Raw genomic sequence first — 25,434 nt, forward strand, 5'->3', positions numbered from 1 at the left:
ATGTGTGTGTCCATGGCACCCGCGACACAGGGTGTCCCTAGTGCGGGGCTATGTTGAGTGTGTGCGTTATTATATTATTTAACATAAAAACAATAATAAATGTCAAGTAAAGTAAAATAAACAAAAACAAATTAATACACGAGAACAAGGATCTTGGGCAGTATGAAACTAAAAAGGAATAATTAGAACTTTTATAAAAACCAAACTGTGTGAGGTGTAATATTTTCCTTAAATTGAAATGGGAGCACTACTGAGGTATCCTCTTTCCAACAAAAATGAATCATCAAAATCGGTTCACAAATACTGTCAAATTGAGAACCTCCTTTTTTTGGAGTCGGTTAAAAATATTTTAATAGATCGCTCTAAACGGCGATGACTGTGTGCGGTAAAAGCACCCAATGCCAAAATTATATTTATGAACGACAGCATGCGGTAGGGGTTGCTAAAAATACAGATTTTAAAGTGTCATATTATAACAAAAACTAAAAAGTTTATAGGAAATGAAGCTATTTTTCCGAATTTAAATCGCGTATATTTGTTTTTTAAACAAACCAACGTTTCGGGCCCTTTCCAAGTCCCATGTTCACGGTTAACTGAGGTGCTACAGTCATCAACCAGTTATGTCTAATATTATTGCAAACCACCCTATTTTTTCACTATAGTTACAAAAGTTATTAAATACCTTATTATTAATTTTACAAAGACATTTCAATTTACGCTACATTCTGTTTTACAAATTATTCTATTTTGCAGTATGAAATTTTATTAAATTAAATTTATTATTAGTTAATAATAGAAATTAGAAATAATTAAAACATATTAATTAGTCCTGCAGTCTTATGTTTGTTTGGGATTTTACATCAGAGAAAATACTGGATCTCAAACTGGTGGTACGGAGAAACCATCTTCCCTGTTGAAATTAGGATGTTTTTTAATTTCAACGGCCTCTCGCAGTTTATTAAAATGTTTATTTTTAGTAAACCTATTATATTTGTAAAAAGTCGTGGTACAAAAGATATTATTTATAATTTGCGAGGTTAGTATGTTAGAAATAACCCTGTACATTCTTAAGTACGTATTTGACGATCAGGCCGAGACGATGGATTATGAACGCCTTTACACTCTCCGCAAGCAGGGAATAAAAAAGTGCTTTCCGTCACCTAACAATAATATTCTGTCTTGATAACCAATTCTGGAGACGACTCCTCATCAGTTATTATTATCAAGATAACAAATAGACAGTTCCGGCTTTTTAAAATCGCCTGACAGTGATTGATGTTAACGATGTGTTGATTTATTTGTATAGGTTGATATTAAAGCCAAAGTGTTATTTTTAGGTAGTTCATAAAAAAACATTTATGCGTAACAACGCGTTAAAGAATACAAACAAATTCTTCACAATGTCGAATGTAAACAACAGCAAGTGAGGCAATTTCCAACATGTAATGACGGGTGAGACTCATTATCAGTCCATTTTTGATAAATACAACTCGCAATGGGAATGTCCCTCTACGAAAAATAATATAGACAACCTAGTGTCAATAAAACTCCCCGTAGTGGGGGCACTACCAGACCATACAGAGCAGAATCAATTTAAAAAAGTTGGTTTTTCCGAGACTCCAGCGCCCACAGTGGAAACCCTTGTGCCACTGGGATCATCGCTAAACGAAAAGAAAACTATAAAACCACTTACCTGGATAGCAAATCAGCGAAATAAGACCCCAAAGGTTTCATAGAGGGGTAAGACTTGGACATCCATGCGGCAGGCACGATGCCTTTAGCGAAGGCATTGTTGCAACCCTCCAGTTCCGCGCTCATGATGGCCAGTCCCTGGGCTGCGAGGTGCACGCCGTGGAGCGTTCTTCGCACAACGCTGATTAGCCGGTTGAAACGGATTAGTTCCTGGGATCAAGGGATACCAGTCGTTACTAGTTTGGCGCACATCAATGTATAATATTCTTTATTGTACAAAGAAAAGACACATGAAACACACGTTACAATGGACATATACAAAGGTGAGCTTATCTCTATAAGAGATCTCTTCCAGCCAACCCTAGCCGTGGTGCAAAAATGAAGTCTGCGGGACTAATTATTGTACAACAAAATTAAAATTTAAATGTGAATAAAGTATAAATGATAATAATATACATACGACAGACATACACACATACATGATCTTTATATACATAAATACATACATAAGCAGAATATGTATTATAATAACAGATTATTTGTTTACAAATATGTTACCTATAAACTATCTAACGCGTTCGACAGGAAGTGCTCTCTTAATTTGTGTTTGAAAGATGCCACCGATGGACTGTCACGAATGTTAGCAGGTAGTTTATTCCACATACGAGCTGCACTTACGGTAAAAGAATTGTGAAAGAATTTGGAGTTGGATTGGGGATATAAAAGTGTTCTAGTGTCACAGGTACGTTTTGGGCGGAAATTGGGGGATAAGGGGGAAAAACGGGAACACAGATAATGAGGAAGCTGGGGGTAATTTAAAATTTTATAAAGAAGACAAAGAACGTGCATATCTCGGCGAAGTCGGATTGGGAGCCATTTCAATTTAGTCCGAAATGCAGAGATATGGTCATATTTACGTAAACCGAATATGAAACGGATTGCCAGATTTTGTAGGCGCTCTAGTTTGTTAAGCAGCTCCTCAGTAACATCCAAATAACAAACATCGGCATAGTCGAGAAGAGGGAGTAGTAGGGACTGAGCAAGCATAACCTTGGCGTTGAACGGTAAGAAGAATTGAAGCCGCTTGAGAGAATGATAGGAAAAGTGCATGCGTCGACCAACCTCATTTACCTGTGGTGTCCAGGACAGTGTACGGTCGATTATCAGACCGAGGTTCTTTGTGTTTTCAGCATATGCAAGACACTCCATCATACGAGATCTTGGAGAGATTATTAATGTCCAACCTGCAGTAAAGTCTGTTGCTACCTACAATTATTGCCTGTGATTTCCTAGGGTTTACAAGCAAACCAAACGCATCAGCCCAAGACTTCACCACAAGAAGATCCTTATTAATAGATTCAATGGCAGATTGGGTATTGGCTCTATCAAAATGTCAATCATAAAGGTGAAGGCGTATCCCTCTCGCGACAAATATTAGGAATGCTTTATCGATCGAAAGCGTTGTCTTCCCTATAATGATTTCAATACCAGAATCACGTTTTCTTACCACGGTAATGGACCAATAACGCAATTATAACAAAATTCTTTGAATTTCAAATTAAATTTCGGTAACAGTAAAGAGCTCGTCCAAGGAAGTACTGCCACCTTACCTATTTCTGCCGGCAAGCAGTAATGTGACCGTTCCGGTTTTTAAAGGTAAGGGTGTTGGTTAAATGACAGGCACATGGGACTTGTCAACTTATGTCTCAAGGTGACTGGCGCAGTGGCAGTGGCCATAAGATTTTTGCGATTTAAAGCTCTGAGTGGCACTGCAACTGTTATGGATAGGCGTGTCGTTTACCGCCAGACGCACGACTAAAACGTCCCGTCACTTGGTGACATAAAAAAAAATGGTTGAGAGGCGGTAGGTCAAACTGTATTACGGGGAGAAGGCGAAGGCAGTTCGCTGCTCGCCTGATCCCCTAGTGAGACCAGCGGGCTCTGGACAGGGACTCCGGAGCCTGCATTGCACGGCCTCACTCGTCTGGGGGGCGGGTCGGAGGACAACCGACTCGCCCCTCCGTTGGCGCGGGAGCCCTGGCGTAAGCTAGGGCGGCCGGGCGGCGTCGTGGTGAATGTTCACTGATCCCACGGCGCCGACTCAACCGGCGAGAGGGAAACCCGGGGGGGTTTTAGTGGGGTAGGCCCTCCAGTCTGGAGGGAGAGTCCCCACATAACCCCTGAGTCTCCCTGGGCTCAGGGGTATCCATAAAGATTTCCCCCCGTCAAAAAAAAAGGTCAAACTGTATTCCATAAGACAGGAATTTTTATCAAAGGAGAATTCTGTTATTACGCGAAAGATGGCATAAGATTGTAGATCACCTTGACCATAATACAATTGATTAATGTTTCATATTTTTTTGTTTTAAATACCGCATGGCCAACCTAATAAATAAAAGGCTTAAATATATTTTTTTATAATATCACGTGACGAGACGAACAAGTCTAGCACCTGATGGTAAGCTACAAGCCTGTCCATAACAGTTGCAGTGCCACTCAGAGCTTTAAATCGCAAAGATCTGAGGGGCACAGCCACTGTGCCCGTCACCCTGAGACATAAGTTGACAAGGCCCATGTGCCTGTAATTTTACCAGCACCAGCTTGGTAGCAAAAATAGTTAATGTGGCAGTACTTCTCTGGACGAACTGATTGACAGTCGTCGTCATAAGTCTCAAATTCATTTAAGAGGGAGCAGATGAAAAATTCCTAATCTTCGTTTAAAAAATTTAAAAAATTCGTAAAAAAATTTAAAGCTCTGAGTGGCACTGCAACTGTTATGGATAGGCGTGTCGCTTACCATCAGGCGCACGACTTGTTCGTCCCGTCACATATTATAAACAAAAAGAAATAGGTAAGGTGGCAGTACTTCCCTGGACGACACCAACTCTATCACTATGAAAGAGCTCTACAGCACACTAAAATGCAGTAGCGACGTACCTGCTTGAGCACCGTGTTCATGCTGTTGTAGTACTCGACGGGGTACTTGAGGGACACCTCGTAGATGTCGTAGTCGCGCGGCATGCGCTGCAGCAGGTCGCTGGTGAGCTCCACCACCCCGCCGCCCTCGCCGCCCTCCGCGCCGCCGCCGCCCGCGATGATGGCCGTCTGCGTCAGCAGCGTGCCGAACAGCAGCTGCGGTGCGGGGCCGTGTTCAGTATTTTGTTATTTTCTTTTATTTTATACGGAACAACAACAGCTATTAATAACAATTTACATTCAATGTTTTTAGGTAAAGCTAGTCAGCGCCAATTGCAGTTGTCCACATTTTCATTTTCAAATATCTAACTTATGGTAAAAGTTAAGACCTCAAAAAGAAAAAAAATCAAACACAAAAGTACCTACAATAATAAGCATGACAAAAAAGTCTGAAGTCCGTGTAATGTACAATGTAATGTTATGGGATTAATGCCTAAATAAATAAACAATTGAATTGAATAAAATTTTTGACATATTTTTAACAGCAAACATGTCAGTGCCACATAAAATTCATGTACCCCTATCAGGGTGTAGCTAAAAACTTTGTAATTGTAACCAGGCGGATTTGCAATCTTGGCCGCCCTAGGCCCCAGGTCATGTACTGACTACATCCGTGCAAGTTGTTTTTGAGATCGCTTATCCCGAAACAGACAGACAGACGTAGTAGATTTAGTGATTATACATTACATTATAGATATGTAAAATATCTATCTTTTATACATAAAATGCACGAAAGTGATTTAGGAAGATTATTGTTATACGATGCGGCGCAGTGCGGTTCGCCATAATGTGTGTGAGCCTTTAGAATATTTAGGTCATTTCTTGTTATCACCAGTGAATTTTTTGTCACGATTTTTAGATCCGGGCCTACTGGGCCTTAGGGCAAATCCGCCACTGATTGTAACTTTTATGTTAAAAAAACCAACCCCAAAACTTCATGGAATTACATCTATTTGCCAAGTTTAATTGAAATCGGTTACCGGAAAGAGCGCGACCATTACTGGGGTACCCTTTATGCGACAAAAAAAAAGAATCATCAAAATCGCTTCACAAATCTGAGTAATCGCGTCGCACACAAATAAACAGTCGAATTGAAAAACCTCCTTTTTTAAAGTCGGATTGAAAGAACAGACATTACAAAAATATTTCATTATTTAAAATATAATATCGATGCCGTACTTTCTCAAACTCGTATCTTATAGAGAGTGACGATTATTTAGAAGATGCCAAAACTTTCTATTTATTTTAAATTTCTTATTATATTAAGATACGAGTTTGAGAACGTAAGGCGGCGATATGTAAAATAAAAATATATTAATAATGCGATCTTAGATTGACGGTCAATGATGAACCTACATAATATTGTAGGAAGTAACACATAAAGATTATTTCTTTGTCATTCAAAAATTCTTCTACTTATTGTGTAACAGCACTTTTGTATGACCTTAAATTATATTAAGGCGTTAAAAAAACCACACATTTTCGAGGCAAAACATACCTTTATGAATTTAATGGTTTGGTTCACATCCTTTTAAATTTTTTTTTTTAACAAATTTTTTTTAATATTAATTAAGAATACAAAGATCGAACACTCAGAAAAAAATCCTTCAATCCGGCCGGATTCGAACTGACGTCTTCTAGCATACCGTGCCTGACACTATACCAACTAAGCCACGGAACGAACCAGCTCTGCGGACCTCACGAATTTTTCTATGTGCTTGTTGTCGTGTCTTTCTATATGAAGGAATTTTTTTTTCGATCTTTATATGAATAATTATAACAAACTAGTGGAGTAATTTCACATGAAAAATAATTGAATATCAATTCAATATATATTTTTTTTAATCTTGTATTTTTTCGGAACACGTTACGTGTCCAATTTCGTCATTTTATGAAGAGCACAATATGTAAGTTATACTAACAGCACCAGCTTCTTTATTATCCTTAGTGATATCAGCATTCTCGTGCAGTCCGAAAACTTCTGGCTTGGCGATCATAGGAAACGCCCGAATGTGCTCCAGCACGGAGTTGTAGTCCATGCTTGGCGGCATTTTGTAGTTGCCGCTCGGCGAGAAGGAATAGCTATAAAGGCACATTGAAATTTGTCATAATGAGTAGAAAACGCCGTGGTAGCTAAATAGTTTGACCTACTGCCTTTCAAGCAGAGGTCGTGGGTTCGAATCCGGGCGCGCACCTATTGCGTTTCTCGGAATTTATGTGCGAAATTTAATTTCGCAAGGAAAGCGTCGGACAGCCCTCGGAACACGTGTGAAGTCCCCGCCAACCCGCATTGGGCCAGCGTGACGGTCTATGGCCTAAACCCTCGCCTGAGAGGAGACCTGTGCCCAGCAGTGGGACGTATACATCGAAACCTCCAATCAGTGTTGCTATGTCCAAAATCTGGTCAACGGTGGTTCCGCTCGTAAAATATGGTAGATCCTAGGAAATTGCGGTGATTGTGGCATTGAGCCAGGAAAAAACCAGTGTAATTATGGTAAAATATATACTTTTAAAAGTAACTTAACTTTGTAATAAACTTTTATGGGAGTTTTTTACCTTGCTTTATTTTATAATTAAGTAAGGAAAATTAGAATTATAATAAGAGAAAAGAAAAAATAAAATGCGAACATTTACAAAAATGAGGAGAGGAATACCTTACTAAAAATTTTACTAAATCTGATCCTATTTATAAAATAAAAATTTATCAAATACGTATATAATGTTTTTATTTAATCTTTTCAACATTTCCTCGTCAGGCTTAAAATTGACGAATATTTGCATATGCGTCATATGGATAGATTGCTGCATCAAAAGATTTCCTTAAAGGGGGCGGGTTATTATTAATTGAACCGCATACATCGATCTCGCTCCTCCTTTAATATGCTTTACTACAAAAAATCCAGCTCCTGCAGATTACAGTAGATTTTATCACCGTTGTCGTGTGTCAACGGTAGGTGGCAAATTTGTACGGTAGTACGGTGCATTTATCGTAATTACGGTGCACATGGCAACACTGCCTCCAATGAACACTACGGGTCGTATTCCAGAACTCTAGTCAATGCTCAAGTCAGGACTTGAGTATGATTTGAAGCCCTGGAAATACGACCCTAATAGCAAGGACTTGAGTATGACTTCTAGTGCTTTAAATCATACTCAAGTCCTGACTTGAGAATTGACTAGAGTTCTGGAATACGACCCTACGTTATTTGGACCCGTTCCGTTTTCATTTTGGTTTTCGTTTCTTTATTGTTATTTTGACAAATTAGTAAATAAATATGGCTGTTTAGAAAAATAAAACACATGACCAAAAAATAAATTGGCGTAGTGTTTATTGGAGGTATCGGAATGTGTTGTTGATGATGAGTAGAATTTACTTTGAATGATCATGAACCCGTTACGGTCCCACTGCTGGCAATAGCTCACAGTTATAGCGAGAGGTACCGCGAACATTCATAAATATAGATACGTTACAAAAACGAACTCAAAACTTAAAAGTAAATGTATGTATAAAATCACTAGAGGGCACACGAAGACACCACAGCATTTCATTGCACGCAGTTTATGGACATATTCCAATAGTATATATGATATTCCAATAGTATATATGTATAATATTCCAATAGTTGGTAAGCTAATGGGGAAAATATTCAAGATCGTCATTAGACCTGTCATGTCGTATGGGTCAGAATGTTAGGCGATGAAAAGAGAGGATGAACGAACGGTGCATGTAGCGGAAATGCGAATATTGAGATGGATGTGTGGAGTGACGAGAAAGGTTAAGATAAGGAATGAACACATCAGGCAACGTTTGAAAGTGGCGCCAGTGACGGAAAAGATAAGGAGTAATAGGTTAGCGTGGTAAGGCATGTCTTGCGGAGGGAACAATGTTATGTGACGAGAAAAGTGCCAGGTATGAATGTGGAAGGATATAAGGGGAAAGGAAAGATGGATGGATTGTGTGAAAGATGACATGGATAAGAAAGGTGTGAGTATAAAAATGACGGCTGATAGGGGAGAATGGAAGAAAAATACATGTTGTGCCGACCCCATCTAGCGTGAAATAAGGACAGGAAGAAGATTCCAATAGTTCGTCCAGGGAAGTACTGCCACCTTACCTATTTCTGCCGCTAAGCAGTAATGTCAGCATTACTGCGTTTCGGTTTGGAAGGGCAAGGGTGCTGGTAAAATCACAGGCACGTGGACTTGTCAACCATGTCACAGGATGACTAGCGGAATGAAAGTGCCTCTCATATCTTTGTGATTTTAAACTCTGGGCGCTGCAACTGTTATGGACAGGCGTGTCGCTTACCACCAGGCGCAAAACTTGTTTCGTTATTTGATATCATAAAAAAAATTAACAGTAGACTTGTCCATTGAGAAGCTCGTTCCGTTGAGTTACCACAATAAATACCATAGCATAAATTCTCAAAACTAATGTCATACCAACGATTGATGAATAGAGCATTTCCATATCGACTGTGAACTGGCAACTGGTGCTATCGCAATTTGGACAAATTTTACCTGTAAAGAAAAGATCATTTATATAGCATCTGGTTTATTAAATAAAAATACGTAGTGTACATACATACATGTGTAATAAAAATATTTAAAAACTACGCATTTTTATTTAATGAACCAGATGCTACATAAATGACGCAAACAATTTTTTTCTTCATCCTGTACAGTTGTCAAAATTTAGATAGTACCGATTGCCAGTTCACAGTCGATATATCGGTTATGGTATTTTAAACTGCCTCGGTGGCCGAACGGTTACCACGCCGGACTGCCACGCAGAGGTCCCAGGTTCGATTCCCGGGCCGGGAGAAATATTTGTATGACCTACATTTATTTCTCTCGTGAGTTTGGGTGTAATTTGTGGTTGTGTATGTGTGTGTCCATGGCACCCGCGACACAGGGTTTTCCTAGTGCGGGGCTATGTTGAGTGTGTGTGTTATTATTATTATTATTATCGGTAAACTCACTCTGGATTAGTAGTAACTTCCTCGTTATAGTAAATTGAAAGAAGAGACAGAATTAATCTTCTGTCCTTGTCATCAGTGACTCTTCCGCCGTAGTTGCATTCGCCTGCGAGGTAATTCAGGGCATCCAACGGTGTCTCCGAGTACTCAGTTAAGAACATCTGTAGAAGAAACGTGTGGATCAAGATAAAAAATTCAAAAACTATTTTTGTGGGTGATTATTTGTCAGCTGCGAAATTTCGACGATTTATAACCACCGGCTTGTGGTGAACGTGAAGCTTAATGCTTGGTCACTCACGTATCGAAATGCCAAAGGGTTATTCCCACCTGGGCCCTGATTTTAATTCAAATTGAAATCGATCCGATCGGGTAGCCCATCCGCAATATTATACGCCTCGACTCGGAAATGACGCAGTTTCACAAAATGAAGCTGCTTATCTCCTAAAACAGATTTCCCGGTGGATCAGTTTTATTTTACTTAATTATTACTATTACTTTCTATTCTCACCGGATGAAGGGGGTCAATAAATAAATAATTATATTTTTATTCCCACCAGATACCCAGGTACTTACTAGCTTATAGTGCATATTAATGTATATAAATTACAGTTAACAAACCCCCACTAACAAAGCGAGTATTAAGAAAAGAAATAGCAATCGATAGATTTTCAAATAATAACGCACACACTCAACATAGCCCCGCACTAGGGAAACCCTGTGTCGCGGGTGCCATGGACACAGACAACCACAAATTACACCCAAACTCACGAGAGAAATAAATGTAGGCCATACAAATATTTCTCCCGGCCCGGGAATCGAACCCGGGGACCTCTGCGTGGCAGTCCGGTATGGTAACCGTTCGGCCACGGAGGCAGTTAATATATTCAAATATTACTAAAGACTGATTTTTTGTTACTTGTGATTTGCAATATGTATGTTAAAGACCTGTCACAAAAAAAAATGTTTATCTGTGATAATTATGACATTTGATGACAGTTGCTCAATAACATTTTAAATATTTTAAAAGATAGCTCGTGATGATATTAACCTAACACAAAAAAGACTACAAGAGAAAAATATAAATTAAAATTGCGGTAGCATGTCCTGGACAACATCAATTGCTTCCGAGACCCCTACCTAGAACTTCAGCGCACAGGGGAGCGGTAGAGATCACTTTGGGAAACTATGTTCCATACACTACACGACCTGTCCCCATAGGAGTAACCACTGTCGCTGCAAGCTTTTCACTTGCTATGATCCCGACACATTTCTTCCTCATCAACACGCATCAATGCTTTCATACACGTTCCTCGATCAAGAGTAGTCTTAATTTGGCCCTTCTTAGGAACGTCCTCTATTTGACCTTGGCAAAATCGCCTTAGTTGCTTCTACTAAACAGTTTCAATCCAAGTTTGTATGTTCCACCTAAAATATTACCTGCAATTGCATAATGCAGATTCTCAAGTCGCTTTCGTTGAACTCGTACTGAATATTCCAACCCAGTGGCCCAAACGCCTTTCTCTCCTGCACAATGGCATGGAAGAAACACAGCGCAAAAAGTAACCTTCGCCATTCCTCTGTGCGTGGACAGGAGATGTAGAACTCAGGGTCACAGATCGGATCTGATATATATGATCTGTTGATATTATTCTTTAAGCCTTTTGGTGCTTCGTTTGTCATTTTTACACCTGGAAAACAAATTAATTTTCATGATTGCTTCACATTTTATTATTGACCATTTATAAACGGCCTATTCCACTAGTCCCCACTAGCTGTCCCCTGTGGTGTAATGGATGTTTGTGGATTTTTTCCATTCTTCCCTACCACACCGACACTGGTTGGGATGAGTGCAATTTCATTTCTACTTATCCCTACCTAACCGTTTCTATTCGCTCTTGGCGTCGTTGGTTGGTTGCCGAAACACTCTTAGGCCACAAATTGGCCTTCAGCGAGGTGTTCGAGGTTTGCGCGTTCATTGTGTCTTGTGTTGGATGTATCCAATGCGCGCAATGTACGTGCAAACCATGAAACTGTTCCCAATCTGCGGTCTTAGGTTAGTAATGGTTCTAATGTAGTAGTTAGTTTTTTACTCAGCATTATTTACTCTCCTTTCTGTCCTTACTTTGTTAACTTTGTTTAAGGAAGATTTGTGACTAGCTTAAAAGGCCCATTCACTACCTGCATGACAGTCTGCCGCGCAGGCAGGAGACTGCTCACACACTATCCTGCGTATTAGTATAGTGTCGCAGGACGCATTGCAGCATTGCAATCCTGCAATGCTTGCAGGCTGCGAGTACATCCATAATCAACAAGGCGGACCGCAATGCAAGATAATGAATGTCCCCTTTTACACGAGCTTACCACATTTTAATATTGCTGCTGCACCATCGCGTCCCATCACATATATGGACTAGCTTATAAGGGTCCATAATTTTGAGCCGTACTTATCGAAATTCAGCATATACTATTTTGTCACTAAATTCTCTGAGTTACGAAAGTAGCCCCAAAATTATGCAAGAACATTTATGACATGTTTGGCAACATATTTTGGTATAGTCTACTGCTGGGCAAGTTATCCAAAAAAAAAAACAAGCAAGGTCTGCTTGGACATAAAAGTAAAAACACGGCAAGTACACCTACAGAAACTTGGACTATAGCAAATGCTATTGAGAAGTCCTAAACTACCATGTTGCCACATTACAGAGCAGCGTCAGACGATCAGCGCTAAAAAGGAGACTCGCTATATATTTCTATATTTGTAAGCTATTAAAAACTCTCGGTCAAACAGACATTCGCAAATTTTACATCGCATCGTGCCTATTCAAATGTAAGAAAGCCGAAAAAGTGTTTACCATTCTGCAGTACAGTGACAGGAAAAGCTTTGGAAGGATAGGATGTCAACCAGATGCGGAAATGCGTGTGGGTGGCTTGCGGCACGATGACTTCCGCGCAGATGCGCTCCAGCTCGCCCATCCACGAGTCCATCACGTGGCAGTTCTGCAGCACCACCCAGCCGCCCGTCACGATCGCAGTCGATATCATGTTCGCTGCTATTGGACCCTGATGCATTGAAGAATTATTTTTCGGTGTGTAAGTAGTTCTCGGGAAACCCCAAGTTCTTATTCTTACTTGGTACTTGCTACTTTGTGTAAAGGCTGGTGTCCGCAATACGGCGTCAAAGCGCCTATTTTGCGTGTGGTTCTTATTCCTAATGGTCTTACGAAAAAACCTGTGTGTATTTTATGGTAATTATAAGTGGACTGCTAATCGCCATACTACAGACCGTAAATGTGAAAAAGGTCAAAATCTTGTATTACATCTAGATGGCGCTGATCGATCGCCTGGAAGTAGTTTATAATAATTACAACGCACACTCTCAACATAGCCCCGCACTAGGGAAACCCTGTGTCGCGGACACACACATAGACAACCACAAATTACACCCAAACTCAGAGAGAGAGAGAGAAATAAATGTAGGCCATACAAATATTTCACCCGGCCCGAGAATCGAACCAGGGACCTCTGCGTGGCAATCCGGCATGGTAACCGTTCGGTCACAGAGGCAGTTAAATATGCGTATCAATAGATGGCACATGTAATCAATAGTGTTATAACCTAATTTAAAAATTACATTTTGCTAACATTTAGGTAGATGGCGCCAATCCTACAATAAAATGTTTGCCATATTCTGAACCAAATAAATATTAACATACCTTATAAATACCCCCGTCATAAAATAACCAAAATATTGCCGGGCTAACCTAGCTCTGCACAGCCCACTACCTAGATTATCCTCTACGTACAACCAAAATAATGTTTGAATAGATATAGACATTTTTGATTCTGCCCATAATCTTCCCAGTAATTTCATAAGTTCTTTGTTGTTCTTTTTGTTGTTTATCATTATTTTATTACATTAAATGCTGTATACGTCTGTAATAGGTAGACATATAAGTACAAGACTAATGTAAAGTTACACTGTAACAGTAATGTACCTTATCAATAAAAGAAAAACAAATCCTAAACAAAATAAAAAACAACTGACAGTTCAAAAATGTAAGTAATAGACGCCATCTAGATTTTGTTTATCAACAGAAATTAGAGCAAGTCGCCAATGTAAAAATTAGTTACAAAAATGGCTGGTATCGCGATTGGCAGTCCGCTTGAATTAACAAAGTAAGATAATGTTTTCCTTGACAACGTATTTATTTTTACTTTTGGCTGTAAATCTGTAAAAAATGCACGGTCATGACGTCACATTAGCTTGTTTGCCTAGAGGTGTATACAACTTTATAAATGAGTACCTGAAAATGTACTATCTCACCTGTCCTTGTCCCAGCGAAATAGTCTCAAAGCTGACAACCTTCCTCTCCATCGAGAATTTGACCAGTCCGGCCATAGGGTCCGACCCAGGAGACAAAATGAATATGAGCGGCGAACAGCAATTGCTGTCGTTATATGACTTCTCAAGGTCGAAGGGCGGAGGCTCCACATACTGACGACCCATTTCCGCGATTACATATTGCTGAACCAGGGCGATCAATTTGTCCGGGCGTACGCATCTGGGTTGGAATAATTGGTGTTTGTTAAATATTGAGACTCATAACAATCACGTGGCCACAAAAGCTAGTTCATTTAACTGATTGGATATAAAAATAAATAGAAAAGTTGCTATTTTAGGACTGTGTGACGTACCTTAAAACGATAAGCTTTGGGATGCCCTTGATGGTGTCGAAAGGCGCCGGGAAGGAGTTCTCCTGAGGCGCGGACAGGTCGTAGAACCGCTTCCATTCCATTATATTCTTTTCAAATGACTCTTTGAACCCGTTTAATCTGAAAATGTAGTAGCATTACGAAGTAAGAAATACTTCCACCATACATAGATGCTTCTGCCGCCAAGCAATAATGTGGGCATTATAGCGATGGGCGCTGGTGAAGAAACTATAGGCACATAGGATTTGCAAAACCTTGTGTCGGGGTGATAACGTGTGTAGTGGCAGTGACCTTCAGATATTTGTGGTTGAAAGCTCTGAGTGGCACTGTACCTGTTATGGGTAGACGTGCTGCATTTTTTTTTAATTATCAAGTGACGGGAATAAATCATGCGCCTGATTTTAAGCTACACCTGTCCATGACAGTTGCAGTGCCACTCAGAGATTTAAATCGCAAAGATCTGTCACCCTAAGACATAAGTTGACAAGTTCCAAGGGCCTCTAAGTTCACCAGCACCCTTACCCTTCCAAATCGGAACGCATTAATACTCACATTACTGGTTGGCGGTAATAGGTAAGGTGGCAATAATTCCCTGAACAAACACAAAGCTCAACTGTTATCAACTAAAATCATAGCAGTACGTTAAACTGTACAACAAATAAAGGAAAGTGATACAAGAGGACTTCGGGAAATTATCTAATGCACTACGAGATGAAAATAAAGCTGACGTCAAACAAGAGCACAATAAGACTGTCACTTTTGTAGTACATCTCTCTCTATTCATTATACGCTCGTCTAGCGATGGCATCTAGTGGCAATCAATGCATCAGGTTTCAAAGAACTAATTTGCAACGAATGGAGTATAAAATAATATTCTACGTATCGTGTGCGTACAAAGTTATATGGTTATCTTACTACGGTATTATAGCGGCCTGTGATTTCACAGGCCGTGCTGGTCTGAAACGCTTTGGGTGTGTATTGCGAGTTCTACTCTTGTTTTTAAAGGTGAGGTACGCGTCGGTACAACGCGAGCTCGCGCACCGCGGCCCGTGATTTTACAGAACTTGGAAAGCCAGTTTATCATGCAGATTAATTACCCGTTCAAATTAGAAGAGCGCACGACCTCGGACCAGCATTTCTCCGAGAGCCAGGCAGGCGCGGGATTCTCGTATGGATTTTCTAACGCCACGCCGCCCGTTAGCAGGAACACCACTTGCTCATCGTCGATTTGACCCTGATCAAAGATACCAATAAGCCTATCATTAAACCATGAAAGCGGTGGTCCAATGACAGAACGGTTGCTTCTGAATTTGAAGGCCGAATTTATAAAATAATCCTGGTGACGGCATGTACCTACCACTAATTTTTAAGTTACATACATCTGTGGATGTTTATGATGAAGGAAAGCATCGTGGTGAAACTTACACGTCGAAGGAACTTTTGGAAATAAGGGAAGTCCCTAAGATGTGTAAGTCAGCGTGGTGGACTACACCTTAATCCTTTTCCTCACAGAATCTGCCCAGAAAAGCGACGAATAATGGATTGATGACGTTATTATTGTCATTATTATTTACCAAACGCAAAGAAAACTTCCTTCGATCAGACTAGACTCAAAGCACAGTCTATTTCGCCATACCGGGGCTGTCTCTCCCAACTAAGCTACGGAACGAGTTAGCATACCTTACGAATTTCTCTTTGTGCCTGTTGCAGATTTTTGTTTTTGGTTTTAACGGCTTTTTGGTTGTTGTAGAAACCGTGAAAGAAAGTAGATGGCGTCACTTATATCCGAACTATTCATGGAACTAATTGACAAATTATGTATTATTAACTTCTTAAACGGACGCATCTTCGTGATTTTTTAACAATTCATAATTCATGAGGTTATGGTATAATTATGACTACACAAGCAACCCAGAACATCCATACCAGAACAAATTTACAAAAGTTCGATTCCCAAATTGGTCCTCCTGTTGGGACCTCCTCATTTGGCGTTGTCTCAAAAATATTCCAGCTGAGACGGGCTGCGTTTGGCAAGTTAGATGAAATCCTTAAGTCAGACAAGGTTCCACAGAAACATGGACGCTCACGCAGGAAACTATACAGGTTGAGAGTTGCACAGAGGGCCATGATGCGCGCCATGCTGCGTAAACTGAGTTCCAAACATTGAGATCCAACGACGGACGAAAGTCCAGGATGCTGGTACTCTGATCATGGAACTCAAATGAGATTGGGCGGGACACATAGCAAGGCGAGGTGTTGACAAGTGAAGCAAGATGTCGACTGATTGATGTGGGTCGAGGATGGGCAAAAGAAGTGTCGGGCGTCCAGTTGATAGGTGGATCGACGACAGAGTATGCGTCGCGGGGCGTCAATGGTTGCGGCTAGCACAGGACCGTGGTGGAGGACACAAACTCCGGGAGGCCTATACCCAGCAATGGATTAAATCAGGCTGTCGATGATGATGAAGAGTACTTGTTAAACTATCTAGACGACTTAGTCGTTAGTTAAATTTCATCCAAGTCAGTTCAATCATCGCAGCTCTAAAATATATGTAAAGCAAAATAATATACCTTAGCCCTCAGAATACCCAGTGTGAGCACTAAAGAGAATATAAGCTTGTCTTTCTCGAACAGAGATCGGCACACGTTGTCATATATGCTTTTAGTGAAGTACGCATTCAGGCCGTCCAATCGCTCGCTTAGATCGTCGTGTTTCGGCGAGTTTATTATCGCTTGATTGTATAGATTTATGAACCTGGAAAAATTAATAGAATTTTATTATTACACATATACAAAGCAAGCTCCTATGACTTAATTACTGATTATGATAATTAATCAAAGATTGAACACATAGAAAAACTTTTCCGATCCGATGGGATAGTGTCATACTTAATTTCGACTCGACAGTACTTCGATTACACACTACTTCGACAAAACGCATGTTCGACAGGTCACTAGTCCGATAGAATACTGCTTCGACAATACACGTATTCGACCGGTCGCTATTCCAACAGAACATGAAATATTTAATATAAATATTTGCTGTACTGAGAGACTAGTTAGGGACCATTTCATTATTGAGCGGAATATCTCATATACATAAACATGTCTGAAAAATAATTAATAACTAGTTAAGCAGTTATTTGTCGATTTCATGTTCTGTCGGAATAGTGACCTGTCGAACATGTTTTGTCGAAGTAGCGTTCCATCGAATTAATGTGTAGTCGAAGTACTGTCGAGTCGAAATTGTGTTTATCGAAATTAAGTATAACTCTCCCGAAGTTACCGCACCGTAGTTATAACTCTTAGTCAAAGGTCAAGTTATCGAGAACCTTCACTGCAGCACTAGGTTCTAAAATCTCTCACTAGATGTCACTAGCGGTTCATAATGCCGAAAAATAAAAAATCTTTAACAAAAACAAAGGATAATTTCGACAACTCAATAACTTGACCCGTAGCTCAGTCGGTAAGAACCAGTGTCTATTGCCTCAACGTGGTTACCTACGGAGCTACGGATTTTTGTTTTGGGTTTAAAGGGCTCTTTTTGCCGTAGCGCCACTATAGTGGTATCATAAAATTGACTATGACCAATAGACCAATAATTAAATAGGACTGCTAAATCGCGATACAAGACAGCATAATCAAATATTTACTTCCTATTGATACACCAGATGTCGCTACGAGCTCCAAATAGCTATTTTTTTTAACAATTTGTCTTACATTGACGAGCTGCAATTAATCAAAGCTACTCTAACCTCTAGTGATAACAAACAAATCAACTAGATGGCGCTTATTGTGAAGATTTTTAAGTATACCGGGTAATATTTTATTTGGTTTAGGATTAGCGCCATCTATCTATACATATTAACAAGCGTTAATATTTACATTGGTTTGTAATACACAGTACCATCTATTGATGCGCATATTTCGACCCCTCCTACGTAAAGTATCGTATATCGAAATTGCCAAGTTTACAGTGAAGCGTTTTAAAGTTCTCCGTTTTATTCGGCAAAGCTCGTTACTCAAATAGAGTGATCATCTAATACAACATCTAACCGATATCTAGGATTTTATGATACTCTATGTGAGTAACGAGCTTTGTCGAAAAAAACTGAGAAATGCTAAAGTCACGTGTTGTGCTTATTTCAGTGAATTCAGAATATTTAAAAGGCTCCTCTGTAAACTTGGCAATTTCGACATACGATACTTTACGTCGGAGGGGTCGATTTGTCAAAGTTTAGAAAATAGTTTTAGGTCGTGATCAATATTTGAATAATGTTACAAGGAATAAACTGACTACTTTAGTTACTTCCATAGCATAATGTCCTAGGGGATTGTCATGTGGGGTAAAGCGGCAGATATACAAACTTTACCATGGCGCAGGTGAAAGATGTTGGTGGTCACCACTTCGCCATGGTAGTTTGGTGGAGAATGATAGACGAGTCCTGGGTTGGTGACTGTCTTATATTTTGTTTGAGCTACTTATTTATACTAATTTGGTACGTGTGTCTTATGCTGATTCACAAGGCATGGTTGTTACTTTTGTTTGCACTAAGACGTGCCTGAATGTCGGAAGAGGGTTAGACATTCTGGCACGTCTGTGATACACAAACCATATGTATTTGTGTTGCAAAAACGAGCTATTCGTTCTGTGTACCGCTTAGGTTCTCGGGTTTCTCTCAGAGAAAAGTTTAAGGAGACTGGTATCATGACTATGGCATCACAGTATATTTACTCAAATATTTTGTATGGCCGTAAAAATATACATAATTTCATTAAGAAAGAAGATATCTACAATATTAACCTTAGAACTAAGTCCAAGCGTACCATGAGGGTACGAAATCGGTAGTTTAAAATGATTCTTTGGCTTTGACTTATGTTTTATATTAAAGAAGAATTAATTGATATCTTCGGCCATTTATATAAAGGCCAAGTTATCGATCAGCGCAATCTAGATATAAGACATATTAAAGAAGATAGATAGATAGAAGAAAGAAGATAGAAGCGCAATCTAGATATAAGACAGGATTTTGACCTATTTCAGAGTTACGCTCTGTAGTATGCAGACTAGCACTCCTCTGAGTTATTAATCCACGCTAAATAATCACTCTAGGCTTGAAGAGCCTCTGATTGTAGTTTTCTGGTAACACAGATACCAGTAGCGTATCAATCAATGACATAGATGAATGGTTCCGTACATTATATTCGATCGAACAAGGAATGGTAAATGTGGAACTAAATTATTCCTGTGGACACTATCCGATAGAAAGCCTATAAATCCTAGCCTATAAGTAGCTCTTTCCCTTCAATTTGCATTTGTTTTTAACAAATAACATCATCGGTACTAACCAAACCAAGGAATACTGATACATAGGGTCAATTGCCCCCAAGTCAGAAATACAAAAGAAAAGCACAGCTCCATGCTTGGACACAGGCACATATTGCAATCTCGCGTCGTCAATTTCGATTTCAGTTATGGCCGCTGCTGCTTGTTTTGCCTGAATCTCTATAGAGAGAACTTTCGATGAGGACAAAATGCGATTCGCTGACTCGTCTTCTAGAATGTTGCCCGCTGATGATAGTACCTGGGAACAATTTGCATAAACAGTGTATTTGCCAACTGTACTTCATACAAAAAGTATTTGCAGAAAATTAAACCTAACCTCATTCGCATAGAGTATATACAAGTTTGCCGTCGAAAATGTGTCATTTTTTATAGATAAATAAGTGCGCCTTTGACCTCCTGATGTAAACCGACGATGAGGTCGAAAATGTAGCATGCGTAATTAAATAATGCCTATTCATTCTCGACTTGAAAATGCCTAAGTTATAGCGTTCGGGGAACAAGTCGGCAAGCAGGGAATTCCGCTACTTTGACGTTCGGCACATAAATGTGGAAGCGAAATGCTTCGTGTGAATTTTTGGAATATCCACAACATAGGCGTGGAACCCCTGTCTACGTCTAGTCCCACGATGACGGAAGGAAGGTTGAATTAAATCATGCAATTCCATCGCACACTCTCCGTGATATATCCTGTAGAACACCGATAAGCAGGCAACTTTACGGCGGTATTTAAAGGTGATCGACTTAAATTTATCCTTCAAACTTTCTTCAAACAATATCGCATACGATCAAATAAACATTCAAACAAATTCGACAAACTTGCACGAAGTACAGTCGTATGTAACGTACTAAACTTACAACATAATGAGTCATATCTCTTTGTAATTTGTGCAATGAGTAAGAATAACAGACAATGCGTTTCTGGCATTAACTCTGGCACTGAGTATTAGGATAAAAAGAAATAGATGTTGGTCTAGGGAATGGTTGAAATTAAAAGAAAAATATACCCACGAAAATTTGTTAAAAGAAATATTGCGCATAGAACCAGATGACTATATGGAATCAAAAAAACATTACCATAAACATTGCCTTGCCTTCAAACATGTTGGTCAAACACGCCGTCATACTAGATTTCCATCAAACACAACCGCAGACGATCAATAAATTTGACAAACACTTAAAATTTTACAAGTTATTTGATCGTTTACGGGGCGCTTTACAGATGGTAGATTCACTAAGGCATATTTAAGATATTATACAAAGGAATAGAATACACTAAAAATCTTAACTGTCTCCACGAATTTTTAAGGGGGATGAACTTATATAATGTGGTGTCGTGTACAACTACCAATATCCTAATGCACTAGACCAGGCCGATACAAACTTATCTGTTGTTTCAATGGGGGCAGGTTACTAAATAATTTGTATTAGCTTTGTTCAATGGGATTTTTTGTTAAACTGCGTGCCAGACAATAACCACAGGGGACGTTAACAATTATTATTATATTTATTAAGGAAAAGTTAAGTAAGTTTCTAAACGTAGGCATATCCAACAGTGATACCCTTTTACCTCCAAAATCTGATCCTCAATTTCCTTCAGCATCCTCTTATTATTAGCACCCTCGACAATGAGTTGGTTCTTCTTGAGCTCCAGTTCCGGTCGGTCCTGGGCCACCACGATGCCCAACAACTGATCTTGGAGCCCTTGAGGTGTTATCATGAAGTTCAGTAACGTTACCTGTCAAACAGGCGTAGTTTTTTTTAATACCATGTGACAGGACCAATAAGTCGAGCACCTGGTGGTAAGCGACTCGCCTATTCGTAGCAATTGCAGTTCCACTCAGAGTTTTAAATCACAAAGATCTGAGTGGCGCTGCCACTGCGCCCGTCACCCTGAGACATTAGTTGACAAGTCCCATGTGCCTGTAATTTCACCTGCACCGGGTGAAACTGGAACGCAGTAAAAGTCGCATTACTGCTTGGCGGTAGAAACAGGTAAGGAGGCACTTCCCTGGACGGACTCCTTCACAAAGACCTCTACTGCTACCTATTTATTTACATATGAATTGAGTTGTCCAAAAAGTCCGTTCGGCGTCAAAGTGTAAATCAAAAACAAAAGTAAATATAAAAATTTAATCAATTATACTGGCCATATTGATTTACAATCTTTTGCCTTATTTTGGGTAATTTTCGAATTACCTTTAAAAAAAAATTCTGTTTATATAAAATACAGTTTTAATTGTCGTTTGACGGTGGCTTCTTTCTTAAAGTCATTCTCAAATAATTCTGTTAAGACCGAAACAACTGAAAATCTTCAGGAAATGTGTCAGGCGAATGCGGTTGACGAGGTAACACATCTAAACCTGTCATTGTTTTTGACGGTTTTGTAAAGACGTGAGTGGTAACGTGAATTCGACACCTTTCTATACGCCATTTCATCCAATCACGGCGCGTGGAGACCGCGTGCTACTGTCATGGCAAAATACACTCTATTTATTTACCTTTCACGTTTTAGCTTAACAAAGCGTACCGGGCGCGCGGGCGAGACTGGCTTGTCTTTTGTCTACGCGGCTTCCACACGCGGTTGTGTTATTTCGAGGAATTTATATGTTGTTGCCTAGTAAACTCACAATTCACAAGTTTTGAGCGTTTTTCATTAATTAAACTTAAAACTTTCCCGCCTATTTTTAGAATGCGCGAAAAAATCTTTAAAATCACCACAATTTAATATTTTAAAAGAAATAGTACATGTACATGCAGAGACCGGGAAGTAACGGATTGCTGGATTAGAATAAATTACAAGGACGAGCAATGCCTGTTTCCGCCGAGGCATGCGTAGTATTTTTCTCAAACAATGTGAGGAAATAATAAAAGACTAAAGAGAGGAAGATGTATAATAGAAAAAGTACAAAAATAATTATTTATATTAAAAGTAATACTTATTAGACGCGTTAGAACAATTGCTAACAGAAAGTGTTAATGTTTTTCCAGGCACATTAATAGTAGTCTGCTGGACTTCTGATGATGTGTTTGAATGTGTATCTATTACTGTATTTTCGTTACGTCACTGGTACTCATTTTCGCGAGCAAGATGCAAGGCGAAAAAACAAAACAATACGTTGTTTACGTATTCTTTTGTCTTTTCGCTTTAGTTTAAATGTTACCGCCATTTTCTTTCTTTTTTAAGCAAGCGGTACAGGTATTTTTAATTCTCGCAACTATGAACACTGGGCAGTTGGCTGTATGAGTTTTCTATTGCCTGTTTACATAGTTCATTATTGGGAGATAGATTTAAAAGTTTACAGCAGCGGAGTAATGGATTTTCATACTTACGTTGCAGGCCTTGGCCGGGAAGAAGTCGCACGGTCCATAAATGACAAACCTTCCGTGTTCGTTTTTTGAAAGTAATGTAAACATTACCGAGCATGTTTCAGAAAAAGTTATTTTTAATACAGTTGCTCAAAACGTGGTATTTTTCGCACTACAAATCGTGCCGAAAGTTGGAATTTTCGCACTAGTGCTTTTTACTCTTCCATTTTTTTTTTAATTTACTGTTGTTTCAAATCTTAAGCACAGAACTAAAGAAGTTGTATATTTATTTAATATTTATGTGCTTTGTGACGTAAGTCATTCGTCATTAAAACTTATATTTATTTACAAATACTATATAATGAACGTATCGAGTGGAGGTCTCTGCCTACCCCTGAATGGGTGATAGGCGAGATTTTTATGTATATATTTGTTTTATGTATTACAGATAAATTGTATCTCACTACCGTGCACGGGTTCCTAAAGAAGTTTAAACAAAAGTACCAGGACTTCATAATAAGAAAAGTGGTTACAGACCGATATTACAGAAAATAAACAAAAACAGCACGTTAGAACTATATTTCCATAGACTTTTAAATAATGGTTGCAGTGGTTGTATTTCATTATTTTAATTTACTAGCAGAAAATGAGTTTTTTTTAAATACTGTTTTATTTTACTTTCAATGTAGTTTTTTCGCAAATGTATTAAAAAACGTCGTTTGATACACGTGCGGATTTGTCATTTTCACTTGTCTCGCGTCTTGACCCTCGCCTCTGGCTCGGGCCAAGAAGCCTCGAGCCTCGTGAATAATGACTAACTTTCCGCACTTATATCAAAAATAACTATTTCTTGTTTAAAGTTAGCTAGTATCATGTGCAACGGCTGTACCCAAGTAATCCTTGAATCGGAAGCACGAGATAAATCCAGGATGTCTATACTTACTTTGACGGCGATCTCGGGTAAGTAATGCGGGTTGCTAAGTCTAGTTGTGATGTAGAAGCGGAAGTCGTAGTTATACTCTAGGATGTTGTCTCCGAATTTGAGGCAGTCGACGCCACCAGATCTGAAACAAGATCAAGGTTTATCGACTTCTTGGGTTTTCAGGATTGCTACACATTGAAAATGAAACTATTTATTTAGTCAGCTGTGCCATGGGACTTGTAGAGTTCGAAACGTTGGTTTGATTGAAAAACAAATTCTTCCTCATATTTTTTATTACAAGGTGTATCGCTATAACTGGGCATTTTCACGTTTTACGAGAGATCTTGTGTGTACAACGATCGCCATGCCACTGTGGCGATGTTTGTAGACGTGTCACCTCAATATGATCATTTTGATCATATCAAGGCTACACGAACCACGCCCCCATACCAAATGTCCCCTTTTTTCTATATCTATGGTCATAACCCACCAGTAGCCGGTACAACGACAGGGTGCGACATAAACCGTGAGATCTCTTTGCGAGAATAGCAGTATCTCGCGCTTTATGTCACTCTTGCGCAAGTCGCGCCCTGTCGTGCTAGCTCTTCTGGTACGTAATATGACTTTGACACTTGTAAAATATGTTAGCTGGTACAGAACCAAAAAAATCCGTTAAGTCATTAGTACCTGAAAATATTTCTGAGCAACACCGGTTCCAGTACAGCATCCAGGGTTTGACGGATATTTTCCAAAATAACCGGAAACCCGTACTGAATCGCAGATTCCAATATCCGGGTGTAGTTTGAGTCAGTCAGCTTTATTACTTTCAAATTGTTCTCGCGCTCCATGTTCTTCACCCATTTGTTTGCTTGTTCTGTAATTACATGAACTTACTTAATTATAACCAAATTATATCCTTCTTTATGTTTGATTGGTAGGAATGGATATCCGAATGTGATGTGAAGTAAGATGATATGCATAAGTAGTATCCGAACGGGCTTCATTAGCCCGGTTAGTGAGGTAGTTTGAGTGAATGTTTGAATCAAGAATAAGTGAAGATGTGTCGCTGGAACGAGAAGACAAGAGAGAAAGGACGTGTGCTAAGTTAATTGTAAAAGCCGTTTTGTAAAGTTTAAGATTCGTATAATTATTAATACAAAGAACGAACACTCAGAAAAAATTCCTTCGATCCAGTCGGATTCAAACCGACGTCTACTTGCATACCGTGCCAGACGCTATACCAACTAAGCCACGGAATGAATCAACGAACCTCACGAATTTTTCTATGTGCTCTAGTGGTCTTTGTATTTGGTTTTTCAACGACTTTTTAGTCATAGCGCCATCTATGAGAAATCTATAAAAGATTTATCACCCAGTTGGTACCTTTACAGCTACCAGTCCTGATGAGAGATGTCGCTATTCACTGTATTTTAAATTTTTATTGAATTGATATCATTGACTTACAAATAAATAGACGACGGGTCTAATACAAAAACCACG

The 25,434-nt window shown here is 39.3% G+C and overlaps 1 protein-coding gene across 1 annotated transcript; it reads right to left on the bottom strand.

Annotated features, from left to right (window-relative positions):
- Window positions 1–1,693: 1,693 nt before the first annotated feature.
- LOC113238848 (dynein heavy chain 3, axonemal-like) lies at window positions 1,694–24,808 on the bottom strand (the record flags this gene model as incomplete). Its single annotated transcript, XM_026475693.1, has 14 exons — window positions 1,694–1,902; window positions 4,630–4,824; window positions 6,591–6,750; window positions 9,651–9,808; window positions 11,085–11,335; window positions 12,500–12,707; window positions 13,972–14,209; window positions 14,343–14,480; window positions 15,458–15,594; window positions 16,931–17,114; window positions 19,709–19,944; window positions 21,274–21,441; window positions 23,956–24,076; window positions 24,622–24,808. Coding segments are annotated over 14 exons (2,590 nt in total), but the record flags the coding sequence as incomplete, so codon positions are not given.
- Window positions 24,809–25,434: the final 626 nt, after the last annotated feature.

The sequence above is a fragment of the Hyposmocoma kahamanoa genome, unplaced genomic scaffold (assembly GCF_003589595.1).
Source record: "Hyposmocoma kahamanoa isolate Upper Pololo Valley unplaced genomic scaffold, ASM358959v1 98528, whole genome shotgun sequence".
Taxonomy (NCBI): Eukaryota; Metazoa; Arthropoda; class Insecta; order Lepidoptera; family Cosmopterigidae; genus Hyposmocoma; species Hyposmocoma kahamanoa.